General features: G+C 44.1%; 2 protein-coding genes across 4 annotated transcripts in view; one reads left to right on the top strand and one right to left on the bottom strand.

Annotated features, from left to right (window-relative positions):
* FAM184B (family with sequence similarity 184 member B) overlaps positions 1-12,464 on the top strand; it is a 117,170-nt gene extending 104,706 nt beyond the window's left edge. For 2 of the 3 annotated variants that reach the window (XM_040237897.1, XM_040237896.1), the window contains 6 exons: positions 2,293-2,471; positions 4,171-4,317; positions 6,419-6,536; positions 8,229-8,333; positions 9,104-9,303; positions 11,306-12,464. In XM_040237897.1, the coding sequence (XP_040093831.1) occupies positions 2,293-2,471; positions 4,171-4,317; positions 6,419-6,536; positions 8,229-8,333; positions 9,104-9,303; positions 11,306-11,399 (843 nt within the window). In that variant the 3' untranslated portion in view covers positions 11,400-12,464. The other variant, XM_040237898.1, reaches the window with a different exon arrangement.
* A 401-nt stretch (positions 12,465-12,865) lies between these two features.
* On the bottom strand, positions 12,866-23,339 carry MED28 (mediator complex subunit 28). Its single transcript, XM_040237901.1, has 4 exons — positions 23,159-23,339; positions 20,055-20,121; positions 19,219-19,331; positions 12,866-17,947 (listed from the first exon to the last, which is right to left on the bottom strand). The coding sequence occupies exons 1-4, from the start codon at positions 23,315-23,317 to the stop codon at positions 17,750-17,752; spliced, it is 537 nt and encodes a 178-aa protein (XP_040093835.1). The 5' UTR covers positions 23,318-23,339; the 3' UTR covers positions 12,866-17,749.
* Positions 23,340-23,358: the final 19 nt, after the last annotated feature.

The following is a 23,358-nucleotide window of genomic DNA, read 5'->3' as shown; positions in this document are numbered from 1 at the left end:
AAAAGCCTTCAGCTACTGGCTGCATTTCCCTCTCTGCTCTAAACATGGCCTCTGCCTCCTGCCTCAGTGCCTTTGCGCAAGCCCTCCCCTCCTGCCTGGGACCCTTCCTCCCTTTTCAGTGCCCAGCTGATCCTTCCAGGCTGGGGGTCTCCCATCCACACCCATGACTTCTCTCCACCCTCTGGGTGCCCGGAGCACTTCCTGTTACTGCAGCTCAGCTCGCACCCGCGTCTACTGCCTGTCACTACAGGATATCTGCCTGTCTACTGACCCATCACTACATGGATATCCTTGTTTCCTCGACCGGACTACAAGTCCTTTTAGAACAAGCCATGTCTGTCCATCTCAGTCCACTCCAACCCCAGCACTTGGCACACAGTTCTGCACACAGTAGAGTCTCCACCAGAGTACGCAAATGGCCATAACTAGTTGGTGTCGCAGCCCTGCTGAAGATCGGAGGAACGTGGGGATCATTCATTCCAGATTTTGCTGGTACTGAGAACCTGAACACAATTTCTGTGTTGAATGAGAATTATTAACAACTGATATATCACAGTGAGTTGGTGATATAACAACTGATATATCACAGTTGGTAAAGTCTAGCAGAGGAAAAACAGAACATGATCCATTATATGTTCTAGATTGGTGGGAGCCACCTGGACCTTTGGTAGAGGACAGGGGAAGTGTGGGATGGTAACAGCTGGTGGCTGGAGGGTTCAGTGATAGGCCCACTGCAGTGAGTGACAGGCTCACCTGAGGGCTATGGATAGAGACTCAGGCTGGGTGGATGAGACAGTACCTGGTCATCAACGTGCCGGCCTCACCTACATCTCACTGGAGGGAAGCCCTGAATGCTCAGGGAGAAACAGCAGACCCTGGGTGATCTCCCACACAGAGAAGAAATGTATTCATTCATAAGAAGGAACAACTCCAGGCAGCAGGAATGAAGGGGCGGCGGTGGCGGGGGGCAGAATATAAGGATGCACTGGTGGATACCACTGCAGGTAAGTGGTGTTCCATCCCCCAGAATCTTCTGAGAGCCCCATGAAATATTTCTCAAATCTTTCCCAGCCAAGGACAGAGAGGGATGGACATACCCATCAGCTTCTCTCTCCCTCCAGTCAAGGGTGGCCCCACAGAACCTTAACCAAGCTCTTCTGGGTCACGCAGATGTGAGTGCCAGGTGGTGCCCAAGAGTGTCCCACATCATGTGCGCCCCAGGGCTGGAAGCAAGAAGTACGGGGCCTGGGCCACGCATGCCCCCTCTGCAATGCTGTTCGGTCTTCGTGTGGAAGGAACAGGTGCACAAACCTTCAGGCACATTTGTATGGCCTTGAAAACGGCTACATTCACCAATTGGGGATTAACTGGGCCCCCATTTAATGTTGGACATAAATCTTTATATTTCTGTCTGAACCTTGGCATTTCAAGCATCATTTCACAGCAGGCATACATTTGGCACCTACTGAATCCCAGATACGGTGCTAGGTGGTATAGAATTGGGAAGACTGAAGTGGAGATGGCTCCTTCCTTTTCTCCACCTGGTGGTCTGATAGAGAAAAACAGCACTTCAGCAAATCAGTGCACTTCTGTGTAACCTCTACACAGATGGGATCTGGCTCTCAGAGAAAAGAAAGATCGTTGCCTTTCCCCTGAGGAGATGAGAAGGTATCACCAAGGCAGGAATGATTGGGTGTGGAGGGCACCCTAGGTAAAGAGATGGGCAAGGGCAAGTGTGGGGCAGTAGATTATAACTGCGGTGGCCTCAGAATCACCTGGGAAGCTTTCTCAGAAGACACAGGGCTGAGATCTATCCAGAGTCACTCTTCCGGAATCTTGGGAGGAGGTGTGACAGATCATTATTGTTCAGCAAATATTCACTCTCCCCTTCCTCTGCCCTCTGTGGGGTTGCCCCAAATTTACATGTTGAAGCCCTAATCACCAATATGATGGAATTTGGAAATGAAACCTTAGGGGATAACTAGTGAATTAGTGTCCTTACAAGAAGAGACAGGAGACATCATCCCCACCCCCCAACACACACATAGACTCCACAGAGGTGGAGTGTTGGGCTTGTTTTAAGCCACATTCTTGGCTCACCAGCATCGTTCAACTTTTCGAGAGCCAAATTTGGCCAACTCTCAAAGCTGAAAACTTCAAGAGACTAGACATGAACTCCTGAATCAAGTCTGGAATTTGAGCTCCAAGCTTGGTCTTTGCCACAGTACATCTGTGGCCCTTGTCTGCCACTGAGCCTCCTGCAAACGGTTCTTCTGGCTGCTTTCTCCCTAGGAGGAGGGTGGCCTGGGCCAGGCGGGCTCTCCCAAAGGCAAGAGTGCAGCGGAGCTGCAGCCCAGCGAGGGATGCGGACTCCGGGAGGAGAACTCACAACTCAAGGAGGCAGTGAGGCGGCTGCAGGCCGAGGTGGAACAGCACCAGCAGGAGGCGCTGCAGCTCCGTGACCAGCACAGGTCGATCTGAGGCTCCCAACTTCCCTTCCTCCCTCTCTCCCAACTTTGCCCCTTAGTGAGCCTCTGGGGTTTAGGATTAGGTTACACCTTCGGCATCTTCCCAAAGAAAATACTCCCTAGTACGCCAGGACTTCACTGGTGTTACTCCTTTGACCCATGTAAGGTATCAGTGGTCTAGGAATTCTAGATCTCAAAACTGCAGAGAATAAGCCCTGAAGTAGAGGGAGGGGTCGATGCTGGGTTTACCCTATTTCCCTACAGATCAGGAAAGTTATGGAATCAAACTTAATAATACCAAAAGTATCCTTAAAACCAGCCTTAGGGAGACGGTGCAGTGGCATAGTTTAAAAGACAGGGCTGTGTGCCCCTGTTAATAGCTGTGTGCTCCTGTTAATAGCTGTGTGACCTTGGGCAAGTCTGCTAACCTCTCCTACCTGTAAACTGTAGGAAACACTACCTCTCTTGGCGCTATTGTAGATGCAGTGAAACATATAGGAAGATGCTTACCACGGACTGACCCTGGTACTTGGTAAATTGTAGTGATAACTATGATCTTCTTATCTAGGTTGGATAGCCCTTTTTCCATCCTGAATTCACAGACTTTTTTCACCTCGATGGAAAGTTTATAACTACAACTTTAATTCTGTTAATGGATATAGGACTTTTCAGGTTATCTGTTCCTTCCTGAGCAAGCTTTGGTAATTTGTATCTTTGAAGGCACTTATCCATTTCATCCCAGTGTTTGAATGTCCCAGTTTCCAGCATAAAGATCAAGTGAAAGTAGGCCTGAGCTCATCTGAGGAATAGCCATGAACCCACCTGGCCAAGGTGGAGCACCTTAAATTCAGTTAGAGACTCACCATGTAACACTGGAATAAGGACACTGGACCAGAGTAGGGGTTCCTAATCATTTCCAGGTACAGCTTCCTCCAAATGAGGAAAGCAACAGTCCATCTCCTGGAGAAGGGTATCCTCACATAAAAATATGCATGTACTTTTGGAGGGTGTCAGGCCCCTTAGGCTGGTCTGTGGATCCCTTAATGCCCCACCCCAAGGTTAAGAAAAGTGATATTAATAGTTGATGGTCGAATATATACTTTGTGCCACGGACTATCCTAGACATGGATTAACATGGTTCATCCTTGCAATAACCCTATAAGGTAGCCCCGATTGTCAGTCACATGGAGAAACTGAGCCAAGCCTAGCTTGCCCAAGGTCACACAACTAGGAAGTGATGGGGGAGGTCAGGGATGGACACTGGTAGCCTAAATGCTGTTCTCTTAGCCCCTCTCACATCCTGCCTTTCCAGACTGGACTGCAGGTCTCCCAGCTCTCAGAGTCCCAACAGTCATCAATTCTGATGAAGAATCTCAGCCTTCAGGCCTCCTCACCTGCTCCAAGTGAAAGGAGTGTTTTCTGGGACTCCTTTCCTGAGCTATCCTCCCACCTTTCCCCTTTGTGCTCAGGTCCCTCATGGAATGCTGGGGTGGAAGGTGCTGAGAAGGTGTCCCGCAAGATGGGTTTATCCTGGTCCCCACAACTCAGAGAACCCAGGTCTCCTTCCCACCATGTCCTGACCTCAGATTCTGCAGGCCACCTAGCAGAGTGGGGAGAAATTCCAGTCCCCTAGAAGTTCAGTTGCTAGACGCCTGGGCAAGCCCAGCTGCTTCTCCTCCCATCCCCACCCCCACCCCTCCAGGCTGCTGCAGGAGGATCAGCAAGCCCAGCGGGCCAGGGAGGTGGAGATGCTGCGCCAGGAACACCGGAAGGAGATGCAGGCCATGGTGGCTGATTTCAGCAGTGCTCAAGCCCGGCTTCAGGCCCGGCTGGCTGCCCTGGAAACCGAGTAAGTGAGGCTTTGGCCCCAGGCTGGGAAGGACTTGTAGATGTACCATTTTGTTGGGGGTACCAACTCATCCCACTGTCCCTGGGTCTCTCTTAGTTTTAAAACTATAAGTCCTGAGTTCCAGAAGCGCCTCAGTTCCAGGCAAACTGGGAAGTTTGGTCACTCGTCCTTTTATGAGAGACAACATTCCTGTCTCATGCAGGGCACTATTAATCTGTGAGGAATGAGCACGGTTTAACCCTCACACTTGGAAGAAATCAGAAGGATCAAGGCTGCTCTTTATGAGCATCTCCCCCTCTAATATGCATCATTTCATTTAATCCTCACAGCAGTTCTTTTTTAAAAAAATTAATTTATTTTAATTGGAGGCTAATTATTTTACAATATTATAGCGGTTTTATACATTGACATGAATCAGCCATGGGTGTACATGTATTCCCCATCCTGAACACCCCTTCCCAGTCCCATCCCTCAGGATCATCCCAGTGCACCAGCCTGAGCACCCTGTCTCATGCATCGAACCTGGGCTAGTGATCTATTTCACACATGGTAATATACATGTTTCAATGCTATTCTCTCAAATCATCCTACCCTTGCTTTCTCCCACAGAGTCCAAAGTCTGTTCTTTAGATCTGTGTCTCTTTTGCTCTCACAGCAGTTATTAAAGGTAGAAGCTTATTCCCATGGACAGATTAAGAAACCAAGAGCCCTTCTTGCAAGCATTCATTTATTCATTCAACAAATATTTGTTAAGGGCCTTCTGTGTGCCTTGCATTGTTTTAGGTTCTGGGGTTACAGTGGGAATAAAACAAAAACTGTGCTCTCATAGCACTCACAAATTCTAGATGGAGATTCTGACAAAGAGTAAGCAAACAAATATTAAACTTCATAACAGATAGTGAAAATGCTGTAAGGAAAACAGGATCAGTATCTGGAGTGCCAAGGCATTTAAGCATTAGGAGGCGTGGAAATGAGAACGACATTTGGACAAAGAGCTTTCCAATCAGACAGAAGAGCAAGTGCAAAGGCCCTGGGGCCTGCCTCCCAAAACCAAACAGCCAGAAGGCTTAAGTGGAATGAATGAGAGAGTGATGGTAGGAACTAAGGTTGGCAGAATAGCTGGGAGGGATAGAGAAGATGCTCCACCGAGTGAGGACGGGTTTGGGTATATTTGTGTGGAGTGCATATTCACCTTTTAACAGGGTCATTTCTGAGTGCTGAGAAGAGAAGAGACTGGGGGATCAGGGTTAGTGACAAGGTGACCAGGTCAAGCAGCACTAAATAACTTTACATGTCACCTGTCTTACCCTTAACTTGTACTTTTAAAAACTGTCCCCAACTGTCTCCAATATAAAGCAAATCATCTAAAATCTGGAGTTGGTTTTACCATCTACCATCTAACGGGTTCTTACCATGTGCCAGGCATACATTATCTCATTGAATCCTCACAACCACCCAGTTTCATGCCCATTTTAAAGAAGGAACTGAGGGTTATGGGCAAAATACCCATTACATAGCTAGAAAAAAGCAAAGCTGGGTTAAGAGCCCAGGTCCTCTCACTCCAAAGCCCTGGCCTCTTATCAACTAGTCAGTGGATCACCTGCAGCCCCCCTCCCTCCACCACCATCTGGAGGTTATTTCTCTCCAGCTTCACACTGAAAGGGCTGTGGGTACCTGCTACCCCCCTATTTTGCAGAACCAGCTCAGGCCGTGCTCTCTGGCCACTAGGAGATGGAGATGGAACCACATCTGTATTAGCACAACCTGCTGTCCTTGGTAGCAGTGGGGACATTTGCCAGCCAAAGCCACTTTCCCCAAACTTCCCTGGTTCTTGAAGCCCTGGTGAATGTGGCATCTGTGTACACAGATCTTTGATTCCTGGGCTGTACACGTCAGACTGGGAGTTGGGGTCCTGGGCTCCATCCACCTGGAGCTCTGCAACCAACTCACTGGCTGACCCTGGGCCTCAGTTTCCCCTTTGGTGAACAGAGAGTGGCCAGCCAGGCCAAGCACATGGCAGCATCCCCACCATGTCCACACCTCCCTCCTCTCAGTTGAGTCACTGTGGCACAGGGGCTAACTGCATGCCTGCTTGAAACAGACTGAAAGATTCCGGAGAGAAGCCAGGGAAGGGGGCATCCAGGCCGGAGGACGTTCAGCTCATAGGCCGTCTGCAGACCCGCTTGAAGGAGAGGGAGGAGATCATCAAGCAGCTGACGGTGAGGCTTCAGGGGCGTTCGCTTTAGCCTGGCACTTCCCTGGGGGCCTAAAATTGTATTCCTGATAACCTGAAAACCACCTTACAAAAGGCCTTTGGTTATTGTTTCCCTGTTATATAAAATAATACATGCTCACTAGAAAAAAACACAGGAAAGTAGAAGGCAAAAAATAATCACCCCGCTCCCAAGTCCTACACCATCTGCCTGATGTTGGTATTGGTTGCGTTTGGGAAAATCTAGAATGACTTGGACCTCACATCCGTGTCTCCTCACTCTGACCACTGCTTTAGGATATGTCCAGCCTTCCTGTGCTCCACGTTTTGGTTGAAAGTTCTCTATAAGCCAGCTCCCAGTGGTTTACATTCAGCTCTGGGGACGTTGGCTGGTACACTTGCTTCTATCGGCGTGGCCCATATGGGTCAGCTACTTAGCCACGTGAGAAGTCTAGCCACTTCTCTGTGTCTCTCCCTTCGCCACCTTGGTCCAGGCCCCACTGCCTCTTACGAATGGTGGAGAGTCCTTTGGTCCCCCCACTCTCTCGAGCCTCACCCTCCTCTGCTGACCTCACAGCAAACAGGGTAACCTTATTAAAATGTCACAGCCCAGCACAGCTCTGTTCAGTACTAGCTATGGCTCCCTGTCCTTCTCAGAGTAAAATCAATGGCCTTGTAGTGGCTACACATCCTCCCACAACACACACACACACACACTTGTAACCCACACCCAGCCTCGCACCCTCCTGCTCCCCAGGCACACTGCTTCGTGTCAAGAGGATGAGGAAAACTTAACCACGGACGGAAAATTAGATGATACTAATAAGGAATTGGAGAAGGAAATGGCAGCCCATTCCAGTATTCTTGCCTGGAGAATTCCAGGGACAATAGAGCCTGGCAGGCTACAGTCCATGGGTCGCAAAGAGTCAGACTTGACTAAGCGACTAACACACAATAAGGGAATTGTTTGTTAAGTGTGACAAAAGTATCGTGGTTATGTTTTGTAACAAGTCCTTATCTCTTAGAAATACTTATCAATGTTTTTACAGATGAAATTTGACAACTGGAACTTATTTTAAAAAGACATCTGGAAAGAAAAACAGTGGAAAATGACACTGATAAAGATTGACCATATAGCGATTGTGAATTGTTTAGTCAAAGTCATGTCCAACTCTTTTAGACTGTCTAACCCCATGGACTGTAGCCCACCAGGCTCCTCTGTCCATGGAATTTCCCAGGCAAGAATAATGGAGTCGCTTGCATCTCCTTCTGAGATCCTCCTGACTCAGGGATCGAATCCACATCTTTGGCATTGGTAGGCAGATTCTTTACCACTGAGCCACCAAGAAGACCCATATAGCGATTGTACCTGGGTGTTTTTTAATTTTGCCTTAGCTAGTAACTTTCTGCAGTAGACGTTTCTCAGATGCTAAGAGTACCTGGATCTCTGATTTCCCTAAGGCATTCCAAATAAGCTTGCCCTTTCCTTTACAAGAGGGGCTGGGGACACCAAGGCTCCAGAAATAAAGGTGCTTCCTCAAAGCCTAAATGGACTGTAATTTGATTCCCACTGACTTCCCCTCTTTCTCCTGGTCTTTCTTCCTCTCTGTAATCTGCCCTCACAGCCATCTTCCTTCAAATCAAACTCAGTGTGCTGTGTAGTTAGGCTCATTTAGACTCAGTTGTATTGTTTTTCCAGGAGGAGAGAAGATTTCACTATGCAGCGTTCCCCAGCGCAATGTCCCATCGGAATCGATCCTTCTCTTTCAATCCTCACCCAGGGTATTTGACCCCTTCCATGAAGGTAAATTGGTCCTACTGGTTTCAATGCATTACATAATTCTGCTGGCTTCATTTTTCCCAAAGATAATGGTAGCTTATTTATCAACAGTCTGGCATTCATTTAGAGAAATATTCTTTGAAAATGAGACCCCCAGGAGATAGTACAAATTACTAGCAAACTGTTTATATCTGACAAGGCAGATTACATATATTTTTTGTTTTTTTAATTTTCCAAACTTTTTATATATGTGTCACTACTAATAGTGGCTATATCTTGGTGATAGAAAGAAGGGCAAGAATCCTTCACTTCACCTTTTTTTTCCTTTTATATTTTTGCAGTGTATTACAGTGAAAATAGTCACATCCAGATTTCTCATCTGCTATCACAAAATCCTAAAGCACTAAAAAGTTTCTATTTTTTGGTAATTCATTACCTCCAGTTGAATTCATGTGAGCTCATTTATAATTTTTATATATCCTCTTCATGTGACAAAATGTAAGTTTCACTCCAGAAATATTAATGTATTTGAGGACAGTGTGGACCAGTTTCTGCTGAGGGTGCCTTTTAAAATCTAAAAACTTTAAATTAAAACATACATTTGCTGCCAGAAGTTTTGGATAGAGATTGTGAGCCTTTTTTAAAGCACAACTAAATGCTTTAAAAAAGAGCATCAATATATAAATAAAAGTACTGTCTCTTGCTCACGTAATTCTGGCATGGCAGGCTTATCTACTTTTGCAATAATGCTTCTGTTAGGTGGCACTAACAGGCCTTTCTTTTAATACAAACAGAAAAAGAAGATGGAGGAAGTGCCCAGCCGAGTGGTCAGTGTGCCAAACCTCGCTTCCTATGCTAAGAACTTTCTGAGTGGAGACCTGAGCTCCAGGATCAATGCCCCTCCGATAACTAAGTCACCCAGCTTGGACCCAGGTCCCAGCTGTGGCCGGCCCTACAAACCCACGCCATCTCTAGATGCGCAAACTGCCACAAGGTAGGGGGCCAGAGCTGGGCTTCCCAGGAAAGCAAAGAACCTTCCTGCCAATGCAGGAGACGTTAAGAGAGGCGGGGTTGATCCCTGGGTTGGGGAAGATCTCCTGGAGAAGGGCATGGCAACCCACTCCAGCATTCTTGCCTGGAGAATCCCATGGACAGAGGAGGCTGGCGAACTATGATACATGGGGTTGCAAAGAGTCAGACACTACTGAAGTGACTCAGCATGCACGCAGAGGGCCAAAGCTATGATTCCATTTTTCTGTTGACAGGAGGGAAATCAGAATTCCTTTCTGGCACCTGTTAAATACCCAGCACTTGGGCCGATACAAAGAATAACAAAACAAGCCTTGCCTTGGACAAACTGCAACTCAGCCAAAAAGAAAGATTATCTATGAGAAGGGAAATAGGTCATTCTTTAGAAGAGATACTATTCCCTGATAACAAATCCCAGAAAGTCTTTTTTTTTCCCTTTTCCATGGACGAGTAGACAGGGGACACTGAATCACTTAGCCGATCACTTCAGAGTGGTTCACACAAACGACGTGCTGTCATTATCTGGCCTTGAGTCTGGATTAAAATTCTGGTCCTCATTCTTAGCTTGTGTGGCTTTGGGCAGCTCACTTGACATCTCTGTTTCCTCACCTCTAAAATGAAGATAATATACCACCTACCTCTTCGGACTCATGTGAAACTAAAGGAGTTAATCCATAGCACATGCTCAGCACAAGACCTGGCGTAGAACTATTCAGCAATTTCCCACTATTATTAAAAGGTTATTTCTCAAGATTCATTATATAATCTTGTAATTTTAATCTTAATCTATGGGTTTGGTTGATCACATATGGTGCTCTCTGATACTGCTTTGTTTTCCAGAAACCCCTGCAGCTTGCTTCTCTTCCAGAAATGTGTGATTTCCCCTGTTATTGATTTTCCTTCTTCCCCAATTTTTGTTCAGAGCTAAATTTTTAATTATGGACTTTGAGTTTGCTTTTCAGAAGAGGCCTCTTCTGAAATGTTCCTTTTCCAAAGGCCCTGCCTGCCCAAGGCTCTTTGGAAAAAAATGAATGTGGAGCTGGAAGGACCCCCTGCCAGTCATTGAGCAAGTCCAGCCCTTTGTTTCGAAGCTGAGGACACTGAGGCCTAGAATCCGAAGCACATGGTCTATTAACTGCCAGAGCCAGAGCTGGCCTGACCCTGGCCACTGTTCATCTCATTATCACACACCTTGTTAAAGCTGTGTTCCCATTGTTTTATAAGAAGCTTCACAAGTACAGATAGAGACTTTTCAGATAGGTATACACTGTACTTACTTATTATCTCTCTTTTTCAGTTTATTAGACAATTTCACAGCCTCAGTGAAAGGCCAGAGCACATTAGGTAACTTTTGAAGAGGCCAGAAGTGTAATTTTGTATTCATTAACCATTTCTTCTTTTACTGTTTTTTGAAAGGGGTTTACTGTTTAATTTGTGCCTGAAATAAATAGTAAATGTTGCGGACTTCTCTGGGAGCCAGAGGTTGAGTCCACCTGCCAGTGCAGGAGACATGGGTTCAGTTCCTGGTCTGGGAAGATTCCACATCCATGGGGCAACTAAGGCCGTGCACCACAAGAGAAGCCACTGCAATGAGAAGCCCGCACGCTGCAACTAGAGAGTGGCCCCTGCTTGCCACAACTAAAGAAGGCCCCCATGCAGCAACCAAGACCCAGCTCAGCCTATACATATATATATTTTTTTTCTTCTTTTAAATAGTAAATGATGCAAAATATGCCTCATTCATTTTAAGTGAAATAACGGAGTGCATTGTTTCCACGACGGAATTAGATGCTTTCTCCTCATCTTCATCCTTCACAACTTGTTTCTAGCTACCAATATCGACCCATCACATTCTAGTATCTTTTTAAGAGTAAAGTAGTAGTTATCTTTCCTGAAAAGATGATGGCATATTAAGTTGTTTACTGAATAATTTTCAAAACCATCTAAGAAAACTTGTTTGTTTTTAGGACACAAGATGATGATACAGCCCAACCCAAAGAAGTCCAACAGAAGCAAGGTTCAGCACACCAAGAATGGTTTACCAAATATTTTTCTTTCTAAACTGATCCTTGGGATAGCATAAAGAGGATATTTGAAAAACATTTCTTTTGAAACACCTGACTGAAGGAATGAACTAAAAAGGCAACCAACCAAATAACTTGCTTGTAATGATTTACATATATAGCTAAAACAAATTCTTACATTAACATTTCATACTGTTTCATTGTGATGATAAGATGAAACAAGCCAGTGTTGTCAGAAAGCACCCATAGGGAAACATTATTAATGTTACTGATGACCTATACATGATTATTTCTAGTGTCCATAAGAGTGCACACCACCTTGTGGAATATCAGACTTTGTGATTTCCATGGTCTACTTTGAAAGTGGTTTCATTTTTCCTAGGATGCTGATCATCTTCACTTTAAAGTGTTTCTATGTAAATAACTCCAAAATGCACATGCAACCTCAATAGGAAGGGGAATAAAACAAAGCTCAGAATAACCAGGAAAGCCAGTTTTAAAAAAACAAACCCAAGTACTAGGAATGGACTATAGCAGACTTTGGCATAGTTGGATCAAATATTTTGACTTCCTACGTCCAGGATATGAAGATTACAGAGGGTGTAACACCTACCTCAAAGGGGCTTTTTGAGGTTTAAACAAAATATGGGCAATAATTCTAATCATGAATTGTAATTAAGCTTTGCCAGGATTTTTCTGTGAATAACAGAGCCTGACACTGTCATACATCTCAACCTCAATGACTGTAGCATCGGCTTGTTTGTGACGGTTTCTAGATTATCTGTTCTTTGAAGTCAAAGACCTACTGAACCTCTAGTCTTGCCTCGTGGTGCGTTGCTTCCCCATCACATGGATGCTCAGTGGATTAAAGGGAACTGGGAATTGCTGTTCAGTGCTGACCTTGCTGTCAGTCCATGCTGAGCTGTCTGATCCTCTGATGGAGCATTGCAATTTGACAAACTCAATACAACTTTCAGTGGGAAAAATATATCCTCAATCCTTTGGTGCTGGCCCAGCAAGTGGCCTATAAACAGTTGTCTATTCCATGCACTATCAAATCTTCACTCTTTGAATAAAACTTTAAACAACTGGGCAATAAAAATGGTTGTGACTTGTACTGATTTTTCAGAGGTGAAATTATACAAAGGCTGAACTTGGAAACAGGGAGTTCACATTAACCTCAGTCAGATCATCTCCAATAAAATGTAGCTGCTCATGCACTTGGGTCATTTTGAGAAAAATGCAATTACAACTCAGACTCATAATCTGAAAGTAAATTTACTACCTAATTAAAACATGTAGCCCAATAACATACTTTTTTTTAATGCAAATACTTGTTTCCGTCTGTGTAACATGCCCTGTTACTTTTCAGTATCAGGTATTTTTAGTTTTATTTCCTGCTTAAAGTGAACATTATAGGATAGTGTTCTGTGTTTTAAAAAGAGAACATACAGGTAGTTCTATTTTTGTTGAAATATTTTCCCACCACTGTGCAACTCCTGATGACTAACAAAGGAGGCTATTTAATTCAGCATAACACATGCTACAGAGATAGAATTTTATTGAGACGCCACATCAGTTTTAATTCCTTGTTGCATGTGACTAAAAGATCATGCTAAATTTCAAGATTATACACAAATAATTATCTTTGCTAAGTACATCTTGGCATGCATCTATCATTTTTTCTTTAGGACATATTCCTTGAGTATTGAAATAAAGCATCAAAGGATATGCCTAGGCTTTTTGTGTAATACTACCAAATCACCAAAAAGTTTCTAGCAATTTACACCTTCACTAGCAGGGAATGAAATTCTACCTCTCTGTACCCTAGATAATATTGGTAAGGAAATTTGAGAGAGAAAACATTCTTGTTTTCTTTTGCATAATCTGGTTCCATTCATCTCTCAAGAGCAGAGTGGTCTAGAGATGATGGGGATGGCTTGGAGGTTAACAGCAGACATGAAGAGAAATGAACTGATTCAGAATTGATTTAGGAGGAAAAACAGGGTATCTCTTTAGGCTATATTATAACAGAGAGGAGGAATTAATGTATGCCTGGAACAAACCTGGAAAGGAACATTTCCCAGTTGCCAACTGTTTCTTAACCGGGGGAGAAAAGAATGAGGTGGTCCAATCAGTAGTTGCACACTGCGTACCTGAGCCCTTATTACTGCTCCAATATCAGTGCAACAGCAGGTGCAACCGAGGTTACTTGCTATATACTCGGTCTCCAGCCTCTACCTGGATTCTGTAAGTGCAAGTCTGGAAAAGTAAACAGAGCAATGACTGGGACCAGTTTCCTAGCATCCTTCAGGTTTCTATGAAGAGCACTAATCTCCACCATCATCCCCAAGGTGCAACATTGGTTTTGATCTGCCGCTTCCTACTAGCTCCTCAGCTGTTTGTTCTCCCCCTGCAGGGGATAACCAAAGATGCTCCAGAAACTCATAGAGGCCTTTGAGCATTAAACAGCTATTCTGTCATTGTCCCTTTGCTGAGTCGAGACAGTGGAGTGTTAACCAGCCAATTCCACTGTTCTTATATGCAACATTGAATCTGTACATTGACAAAAGTTCCCTTCCACTGGGAAACTTGCCCAGGGAAGCACTGGTAAAATCCTCAATAATGAGGCCACCCTCTTGTGCTGGTAACTGGACCTCACATCCCACTCAGGATGGATCTTCCTGCCCGTTGGACAGTGAGTGAGCCAGTTTCCAACCTCACCCTCCTGTCGATTCTCTCAGACCGTGCTCACAGCGGCATGTCAGTCAGGCCCTCCAGGAGGCGTACACTGAGACAGCTGGAGGAGCAAAGACCATCAGAAACCTAGCTATAGTTGAATGAGTTGGGTTTATTATTTGTTGGAACAGAGGATGAATGTCCATCATGAAGAATCATGGGGCTTCTCAGCAAGTGTTTTAGAAAGACCCTATTGTAAGATTTTGGCACTGGATAATTTCAGGGAGGTTCTAAAAGAGCAGGGCTTCGTTCCAAATTGGATGCTGTCAGAAAGCAGAGGAAACTCTAATGACTGGATCTTATCTTACTCCAGTAGTCATATACAGATGTGAGAGCTGGACCATAAAGAAGGCTGAGTGCCAAAGAATTGATGCTTTCAAATTTTGGTGCTGGAGAAGACTTTTGAGAGTCTCAACAGCAAGGAGATCAAACCAATCAATCCTAAAGGAAATCAACACTGAATATTCATTGGAAGGACTGATCCTGAAGTTGAAACTCCAATACTTTGGCCACCTGATGTGAAGACCTGACTCATTGGAAAAGACCTTGATGCTGGGAAAGATTGAAGGCAGGATGAGAAAGGGATGACAGAGGATGAGATGGTTGGATGGCATCACCAACTCAATGGACAGGAGTTTGAACAAACTCCAGGAGATAGTGAAGGACAGGCAAGCCTGGTATGCTGCAGTCCATGGGGTCACAGTTGGACATGACTTAGCCACTGAACAACAACAGTGAGGGCCGACTAGAGATAAAGCTGCAAATGGTTAAAAAAAAATTTGCAGTCACTTATTTTTTAAGCCAGGACAATGTTTGGTATTTGAAGGGTGGCAGTGTGACCTTTATTTTTTCCTGTGCTTATACAGAGTTGTGAAGTGGTTTGTTTTGCTCTATCATGGTCTCAGAGCAGCTTTGTCTAGGAGGCTGGTACCTTACACTGCTTTTGTCTCATAGGAGAATAACACAGCCCAAAGTGCTGAATCAGTGTCTGATGTCAGGAGCAAGTCTCCCCCCTCTCAGGAGAAACACCTGTGCTGAATTAAGGGGAGGAGGCAGGAGGCAGGAAAAGCCGTCCTATTTTGATACAGAGTTGACACCTGTAGAGAGAGCCAAGGAAGATTTGGGCAAGAAGCTTAGATAGCAGCAGAGAGGAGAAAAAGCCTTGGTCAGGCTGCGGAGCTTCAGAGCAAGGACTGACTGCCCGTTAAAGAAGTCCGTGTTGGGCAGAGATAACGTGGCTCCACTATCCCCACCGTGCTTGTCATATCTAGGAAGAGCACGGCCTTTGAGAAAACTGAGCAGGGCTCCTTCGTGGCCTCCAGAGGCCCATGACCAAACCCTTAGGGATGTCAACATGTATAGGTTGGGCAGAAGAGGAAAGAGAAAAGATGTGTTAAAGAGAATGAGTTCAAAAATAGATGATGAAGTGTCAAAGTGAAGCAGGTGAGAGTATGTGGAGGAGCTGGAGACTGAATGAGGGGCTGGGCAATGGGGTGGCGCTCAGGTATCACGAAGGGCATGCTGAAGACGGGAGACCAAGAACACTGAGCTGCAGGGAGTGACCTGCAGACGAGAGCCCCCGACGGGTTAAACCCAGCAGAAGGCAACTGGCCTGGCCTCACATCACTTGAGGCAAGGCTTGTCTTACACAGTGTAAACGCTTCAGCAGATGGAACAGGAAGGGAATAAAGATGCCCTCAAAATGTGGGTGGGTCTGTCATCCCTTGAGAGAAGGTGAGAGAAATCCCAGCTGATACCTCATTATTTTCTCCTCGAAGGAGGCAGCATCCTAGAGGGTATTCTGTGTTTGTTGACCAGCAAAATATATCACGAAAAATGAAAAAGATATTTAGTGAAATGTTATTTTACAAAAAACTTTTGAATTTAGTAAAGAAATCGTAATAACTGGTACACACATTAATTCAAAATATTTTTAGTAAGCACCAAATAGAAGTTTCTGAACTTTCACTAAGAACCTCTTCATTACTGAAAGAAATGTCTAAAATGTTATCGGTTAGGTTTTTAATCAAGAAATCTAAAGTTGCCAGAGTTTCTGACTGGCATAAGGTGACCAGGTTAACAACCCTGACATCAGATAATGTGATTAAAAATAACTTTTAAAAGCTTTACCTATACACTCTGACTGAAGGAATTCACTGGCCTCAGGCTATATACCATACAAAAAAGCACAGGAAAACAAGTACTATGTATAAAAAATAACACATGGTTCCTCTGTATTCAGAGGAGAATAATGCCTACTTTTCATGAGAACAGACAGATCACTAACCCCAGAGGGAGAACCAAGTAACGCTGGCAGAAGAAACAAGAGGTCCTGTGTCCTGGGGATGTGATGGAGGCCTTCAGAGGCTGTGGAGACCAGGTGGCATCCAGGCCAGACGGAAACCTGAGTGGATGTCAAGGTGGGTGGGGCAGGGCCTTCAAGACCAGAGGAAAAAAAGTCAGCCAAGACACTAAGTCTCAGAAGTACTGCCTGTTCAGAAGACATTGCTGCACTGGTTGAGGGTGGTGGGGTGTAATCTAATGAGGGACTGTAAACAACAGAGAAAGGAAAGCCTTATCTAAGGAGACAGGGCACAATGCCGGTTTGTATTTCTCAACAACAGTTCAACAGAGAAACTGAAATGGCCTTTGTGGCCAACAGAGGGTTAGATATCTTCCCAACACCGAGTCTCCTATGCACCCTACAGCCCACTTCACACTTCAAGGTCCCAGTCCCTTGGAATCAACCACAGTAGCAAGAACCTTTGTTAATAGAAAAATCTGCTCCAAAAGAGCAGAACACACAAAACTTAAAACTCAAGAGATGATCAGAGCAAGTTCATATTCACCAATGCCTCTGTTGAGAGCAGGGTCCACTGTGTTAAACTGATTCATTATTGCAGAAGTGAACATCACTAGCATTATCACTATTCCCACTACTGGGCCCCACAAGTAAATAAACACTACACAAAAGCTCAACTTACCCCAAATAAAAGTCAACATTAACTCAAGGATACTACTGGATTTCTAAAGCACTAGGTTACTGCAGTATAGTAACAGTCACTATACTAACCTATGATATAATCCTCTTCCTCTTCTGACCTATTTATAAAATATTCTCACTGTGAGGCTCTGGAAGTTTTACACTGTGCATTAGACTCCTCTTCTTGAGGTAGTTCAAAGTCTTGAAAAACAGAAAAGTTGCATATTTTTATATACTGCCATTGAACAGTAAATTATCACGAAAGCCTATAACCAAAATCTTCATCCTCTGATATGCAGCTCAGATCATATCATACAAACTAATCTAAAACTGGAAATACAGAGAGATTGAGCCATACAAAAACAAAATAAAAGCAAGCATTAAAAAAAACATAAAAGAAATCTGTAAATAGCATCACACTAACAGTCTTAAACTTTGCTAAAGACAATATACTTGGTTTACCACAGCAATAAGCATTTTATAAAGTACTCAAGAAATAACACTTATAAAAGTAAGGGGAAAATTTTAGGTGAGAGCACAAAATGAAAATCATCTCATTCTCTGGCAAAGAGTTCTCCCCAAATGTCAAGTCTACAAGAAGAGATGTTTAGCAAAACAGTGTTTGGGCTGACTCAGGCACCAGCTAGTGTGCAGGTGACCTTTCCTCAGGTTTGCTTCATCGGTGCAGGGATATTTGCAGACGCCTGCTCGAGGTAGGCCAGGGAGCCCTGAGGGATGTCGGCTGGCTTCTTGTGCTGCATGCTGATGTCCTCCAGTACCTGCTGCCAGTGTCTCAGTTTTGTCAAGTGCTTCTGGACCAGAGCATCCTTTCGCTGTAATTCATTCCTCAGTTCTGAGACATCCTACAAATGAAAGCAATCAAAGCAATGAAGTCAGAGCAAACTCATGAAAAATGAACCTAATTCCTGATTAGTTAAGAGCACTAAGAAGTAAATTCAGAACAGAATCAACTAAGCCATACTAGGCCGATTACTCTGCTTAGCTGCATAACTGAATAACCTAAAGCAACTCTTTCCACGAAAGATGCCGGCTTAACACTGAGTTACTTCTAATTCATGTTCTTTTAATAAGTAATACAACAAGTCACAAAATTCCAAAGTACCAAAGGGCAGCCAAAAAAGAAAAAAAAAATCAGTCTCTTTTTTATCCTGGCCTCTGGGCACCCAGCATTTCTATATCCAAAGCCTACTGTGAGAAGAATCTAAACACTTAAGGATCTGAAACACATATTAACTGTTTTAGAAGAATCCACAGCTACCATTCTATCATTTCAGATTATAAAGTAGTAAACCCTCATTTTTAAGAGTTTTTTTAACGAATAGTAGTATTAAAATTCTGTGTTAAGACCTGGCCTTAAACATACCTAGACTATCACTCAGGTATTCAAATCAGGAAATGATTTCATATGGTGAATTATAGGAATATCGTCTTCTTACCATTCACCTTCTTAATAGCTGGTATCAAAGAATAAAAAATTTTGACTGATTGCTCAGCTTGTGGGAGGAGTTACTTTAAAAATTATTAGAAAATAATGATTCTAATTTAGTTTTTTCCATTGAAGGAATTGCTGTGTTTGGGGCAGGAAGATTCTTCTCTTCCACACTGCAGGGAGCAGACCCTGGGCCAACCCATAAAATGCCATTAATGACAACCTCAATGTATTTCCAAGACTCTGGTTTCAAACAACTGAGAAAAATGAAATCTTGAGTTTCAAGGAGCCTGGAACAGAACACTGACTTTTTGATTCCTTGAACAAAACTGCCCAGAATCCTTCCCGTGTGTGAGGCACCAGGGGCACACAGACTAGTTTCTGTCCAAAATGAGCTTATCATCTATGTTAATGGCTTTTCAACATTTTCAAGCAGCAGAACTTTTTTATCTTCCACAGAAACTAATGTACGAAACAAGTAAAGGCTGTTCTGTTTGAAACCCTGCTTTCCACCCCTACCCCTAAGATCTAGGTTGTCATGAACACTGACAACCAACATTTTGCACTCAAGCTATGAAGCCCCACTGTAACTAGTTGGCAAATGGAGCACCTCAGTTAAAGTGTAAATGGAATTTTGACAACATTTGTTCTTCCTTAAACTTGGGAAGAAAGCTGAGCTTGTACCTCTTTGATAACTTGCTCTGGTTTCTGGACAGATAACTGCAATCTTTTTTGTAGGAAAAAACATTCTGTCTGTCTTGCAATATCCAGGAATTTCTGGATACACTGGTCAACACCTTAAAAAAAAAAACACCAAAATATTAAATTAAGAAAAACACTAGACACACATCTCTCTCTCATAAATGAACAGTCAGGTATCAGATGGGATCAGGGGTTCTAATCCTGCTCACAGCAATAATATTGACCACCGACCTCCTATGTTAATACCAACATTAAATAGCAGATAATCCGTGCATTTATCAAGTGAATAAGAGACCTACCAACAGTACAAAGTTGTTCCAAAGAAAGACAATGCAGAGATCCAGCAATTAACAACCCCTGACCAGGGACATATATTTGTCTTTCGTTACCCAAACGTTACTGACCAGAGATGTTTCGGTCTTCACTTACATAACAAAACACCAGCAACACGCATTCATTTCTATGAAAACCCCCTGGTCAGTAATGTGTTAACATCACGATTTCTAGTTGAAATTAAACATTTAAAACACAGTACAAAGAAATCAAAAGTACCTCTCTGGGGACAGAACTTGGGAACTTGGACGAGGAGGGGGAAGCACAAAACTTAGTTCTTTCAAAGCAGTACACACTATTGGCCTTCTCTGCCTTGGTATCAACATGAAAAGCTCATTCACTTTAAGTGGTTCATTATGAGTGACATGAACAAAAACCAGCAGTATATAGATTGACTATACAAATCTTATTCCTGGAAAAGTTCTCTCAGGAAACAGCAGGACTGAACATACCAAATGTAAAATCAGCAATGAGGGAATTCTTACCAGTTCGAATTTCTTCCTGATCTGTACCATTGACATAATCTTGACTCACCAGAGAAGCAAAGCAAGCCTGTGTGATCAAAATATCACAAAAGAAAAAAATGTCATTCACATATCAAGAATGTTACTTCAGAGTAAGAAATAACTTCTCCTGATGTCATTCAGGTAGTTGACAGCTTCTGGGTTTGCATACCAAGTGACAAGACATTGTGTCAATAAAGAAACTTGTAAACTGAGCCCATTAGGCCCACAGAGGAAGCCAGTATTTGCAGGCACCCCTATCTCGTCTCTCTCTCACTGCTGCTCCTTTCCCAGCTATCTCATTCCACACAAGGGCCTGGATCCCTATTCCAATCCCATCTGTAGCCCCTCCCCCTGATGCTTATATGACACGTATCATCACAGATTCAGGAATCAGGACAATTGTCATCTCCTCAGAGGCTATCCCTGTCTACTCTTTCAAAATGGTGTCCCTCCTGCTCATGCTCCAACCTCAAGCCCTGCTTTATTGTTTTTGACTTGGTTAACTGATATTGTGCCATTCTCTCAGTTCATTATTAGCTGTGCCTTACTAGCAGCTGGGAATTTTGCCTGTCTTACTGTTTGGCACAATGTGGATGCTCAATAAATACATGTTACTGACTGATTGGACAGCCTAAGAGAAAGTGGTGTTATATGAACAAACAAGTCCCAATAAGGAACATGGATCTAGGCGAACAGGAGTTCTGTGCAAGGGTAACTCTCAGGAAATGGACGAAGAAGGGCCATCACAGAACAGAAAGGCCAAAAAGAGAACCAGATGGGACCTGGGGTGGGGATGGGGGGTGAGGAAGAGAAATCTCAAACCTCAGGAAAGCACAGACCTAGTTTGCTAGTAAGCGTATTACACTAGGTGTAGGTGTGAGGCAGGCAAGTCTAGGTTCAAATTTAAGCCATCAGCCAAATGTGACAGCCTTTCTCCTGCCTGCAGTTACCCTTCAGAAAAATCAAAGGACTTCTCCAGGGAAAATCCTATAACAATCAAGAAATTGGAAAAACAGACTGCCCATTCTGTGTATTATTTTGAAAGGTGACCCTTGCTGGATTTGGGATGTAGCAGGCGTGCACCTGCTTTGTGAAACCTGTGGCTACTGGAAAACATCTCATCCAGGAAGCCAGCCAGTCACAAGCTGGCAAAGAAAGCTGGGGCTGCTCCTTCAGAGTCAGCGGAGCCACCAGAGAGGACGGGAGGAAAACTCAGCTCAGGAATTTTAGTTTCCTCTGTCCCCTTAAAAAAATATAAATAAATAAATAGATAAATAAAACATAACACACATACGAATATTTAGCTGATGAAAATAAAAACACTAACTTAAAAAGGTATCTGTACCCCATGTTCATTGCAGTATTTATTCACAATAGCCGAGATATATAGAAACGACCTAAGTGTCCATCAATGGATGAATGAGTGAAGAAGTTATGGCATACACACTGAAATATCATTCAGTCATAAAAAAGGACACAATCCTGCCATTTGTGACATGGATGGGCCTGGAGGGTGTAAGTCAGCCAGAGAAAAACAAATACTGTATGATCTCACTTATATATGGACCTTAAAAACACCACCACCACCACCAATAGAACCAAGCTCGTAGATACACAGAACAGATTGAGGGTTGCCAGATACAGGTGATGAGATAAGTGAAATGGGTGAAAGCTAAAAGGCAGGAACTTCCAGTTATAAATGTAAGTCATGGGGATTTCCCTCCTGGCTCAGTGGTAAAGAATTCACCTGCCAATCTGGGGGACATGGGTCTGAACTCTGGTCTGGGAAGGTCCCACGTGCCATGGGACACCTAAGCCTGTGTGTCACAACTACTGAGCCCATGCACCCCAATTACTCAAGCCCACAGGCCTAGAACCGGTGCTCCACAGTAGGAGAAACCACTGCAATGAGAAGCTTGCACACCCCAACTAGAGAGCAGCCCCTGCTCCCCACAACTGGAAAAGGCTGTGCAAAGCAATGAAGACCTGAGGAGACCCTGTGAAGTCATAAACAAACAAATAAATCTTTAAAAATAGATAAACAAGTCATGGGTATGGGATGTACAGAGTAAAAAAATTTTTTGTAAAGATGCATGGTGACAGATATTAACTAGACTTACTGTGGTGATCACTGCAATACATACAAATATCAAATTGTGTTGTACATCTGAAACTAGTATATGTCGATTATACTTCAATTTAAAAAAAGAAAGAGAAAAATCTCCCAGACTGGTGAGGCACTGATGACCCCAACTATATCCAAGTTGTAGTTGTATATGGATGTGGGAGGGAGAATACATTACATATTTATATAATTACCATTTGGGGCAATATTTGGATGACACACCATCTATTACTATTCTGACTTAAAACTTGTCATATGCAACCAAAGTGAAAATGAGTTTCAGCAAAACTCAAAGTCTGGGTCACCTCTGCCCCTCTCTCTTTACCCCCCAGCTTTCCTCCTCCTCCCTCAGTCCTTAGTACCAACCTCCCCTACTATAACTTTTAACTAACTCCATATCAGCTCCAAGAGACCCACTACGTCAGGACCCTTTAAGGGTGGAGCCCAGTGGAAAGGACGCAGGACATAATTATGGACACTGCAGTCTAGAGAGGATGAGCACGTAACACGCAGAAACGCAGGAAAGGATACTCAAGGATGGGACCAAGGATGGAGTGAGACAGGAAGAACCTACTGAGAACCAAGAAGGGTCCCCCGATTGGGTATAGACAAACTTCCAGTCTGCGTGCCTCCAGAAACGTCAAGGTGACGCATATTCGCCAGCCTGTGCTTGCGTGCTAAGTCGCTTCAGTATTGTCCGACTCTGTGCGACCCTATGGACTCGTAGCCTGCCAGGTTCCTCTGTCCATGGGATTCTCCAGGCAGCCCACTAGAGGAGAATTCCGGCCACGACTCGATGTGGAGACTAAAGCAAGTGACTTACGCTCTCTGAACCCGGTTTCCTATTTGTAAGTGGGTGGAGATACCGCTGAAAGAGATAACCTGCGCACGCGCAGCATGCCTTTTGCAGGGGTGAGGGGGGAAGGCTGGGAACACAAACGCCCCCGTCTCATGTTACCTCGAAAGAAGACTCCAGCTCGTCCACCAAGGTACTGTTAGAAGTTCTCGGAACGCCTGGCGTGGCCTGAAGAAGCGAAGCCTGGCCCAGGAGCCCCGGCGGAGGTTGCGGGGGTCCGGGTGGCTGTCCAGAGAACATGCCTCCTAGTGGAGCCGCCATTTTAAAAATGGCGTGTGCCTGGAGCTGCGGTCCGCTGGTCA

Source organism: Oryx dammah, unplaced genomic scaffold (assembly GCF_014754425.2).
Source record: "Oryx dammah isolate SB20612 unplaced genomic scaffold, SCBI_Odam_1.1 HiC_scaffold_3, whole genome shotgun sequence".
NCBI lineage: Eukaryota > Metazoa > Chordata > Mammalia > Artiodactyla > Bovidae > Oryx > Oryx dammah.
The sequence above is the reverse complement of the archived record's forward strand: the minus strand, read 5'-3'. Positions and strand labels throughout refer to the sequence as shown.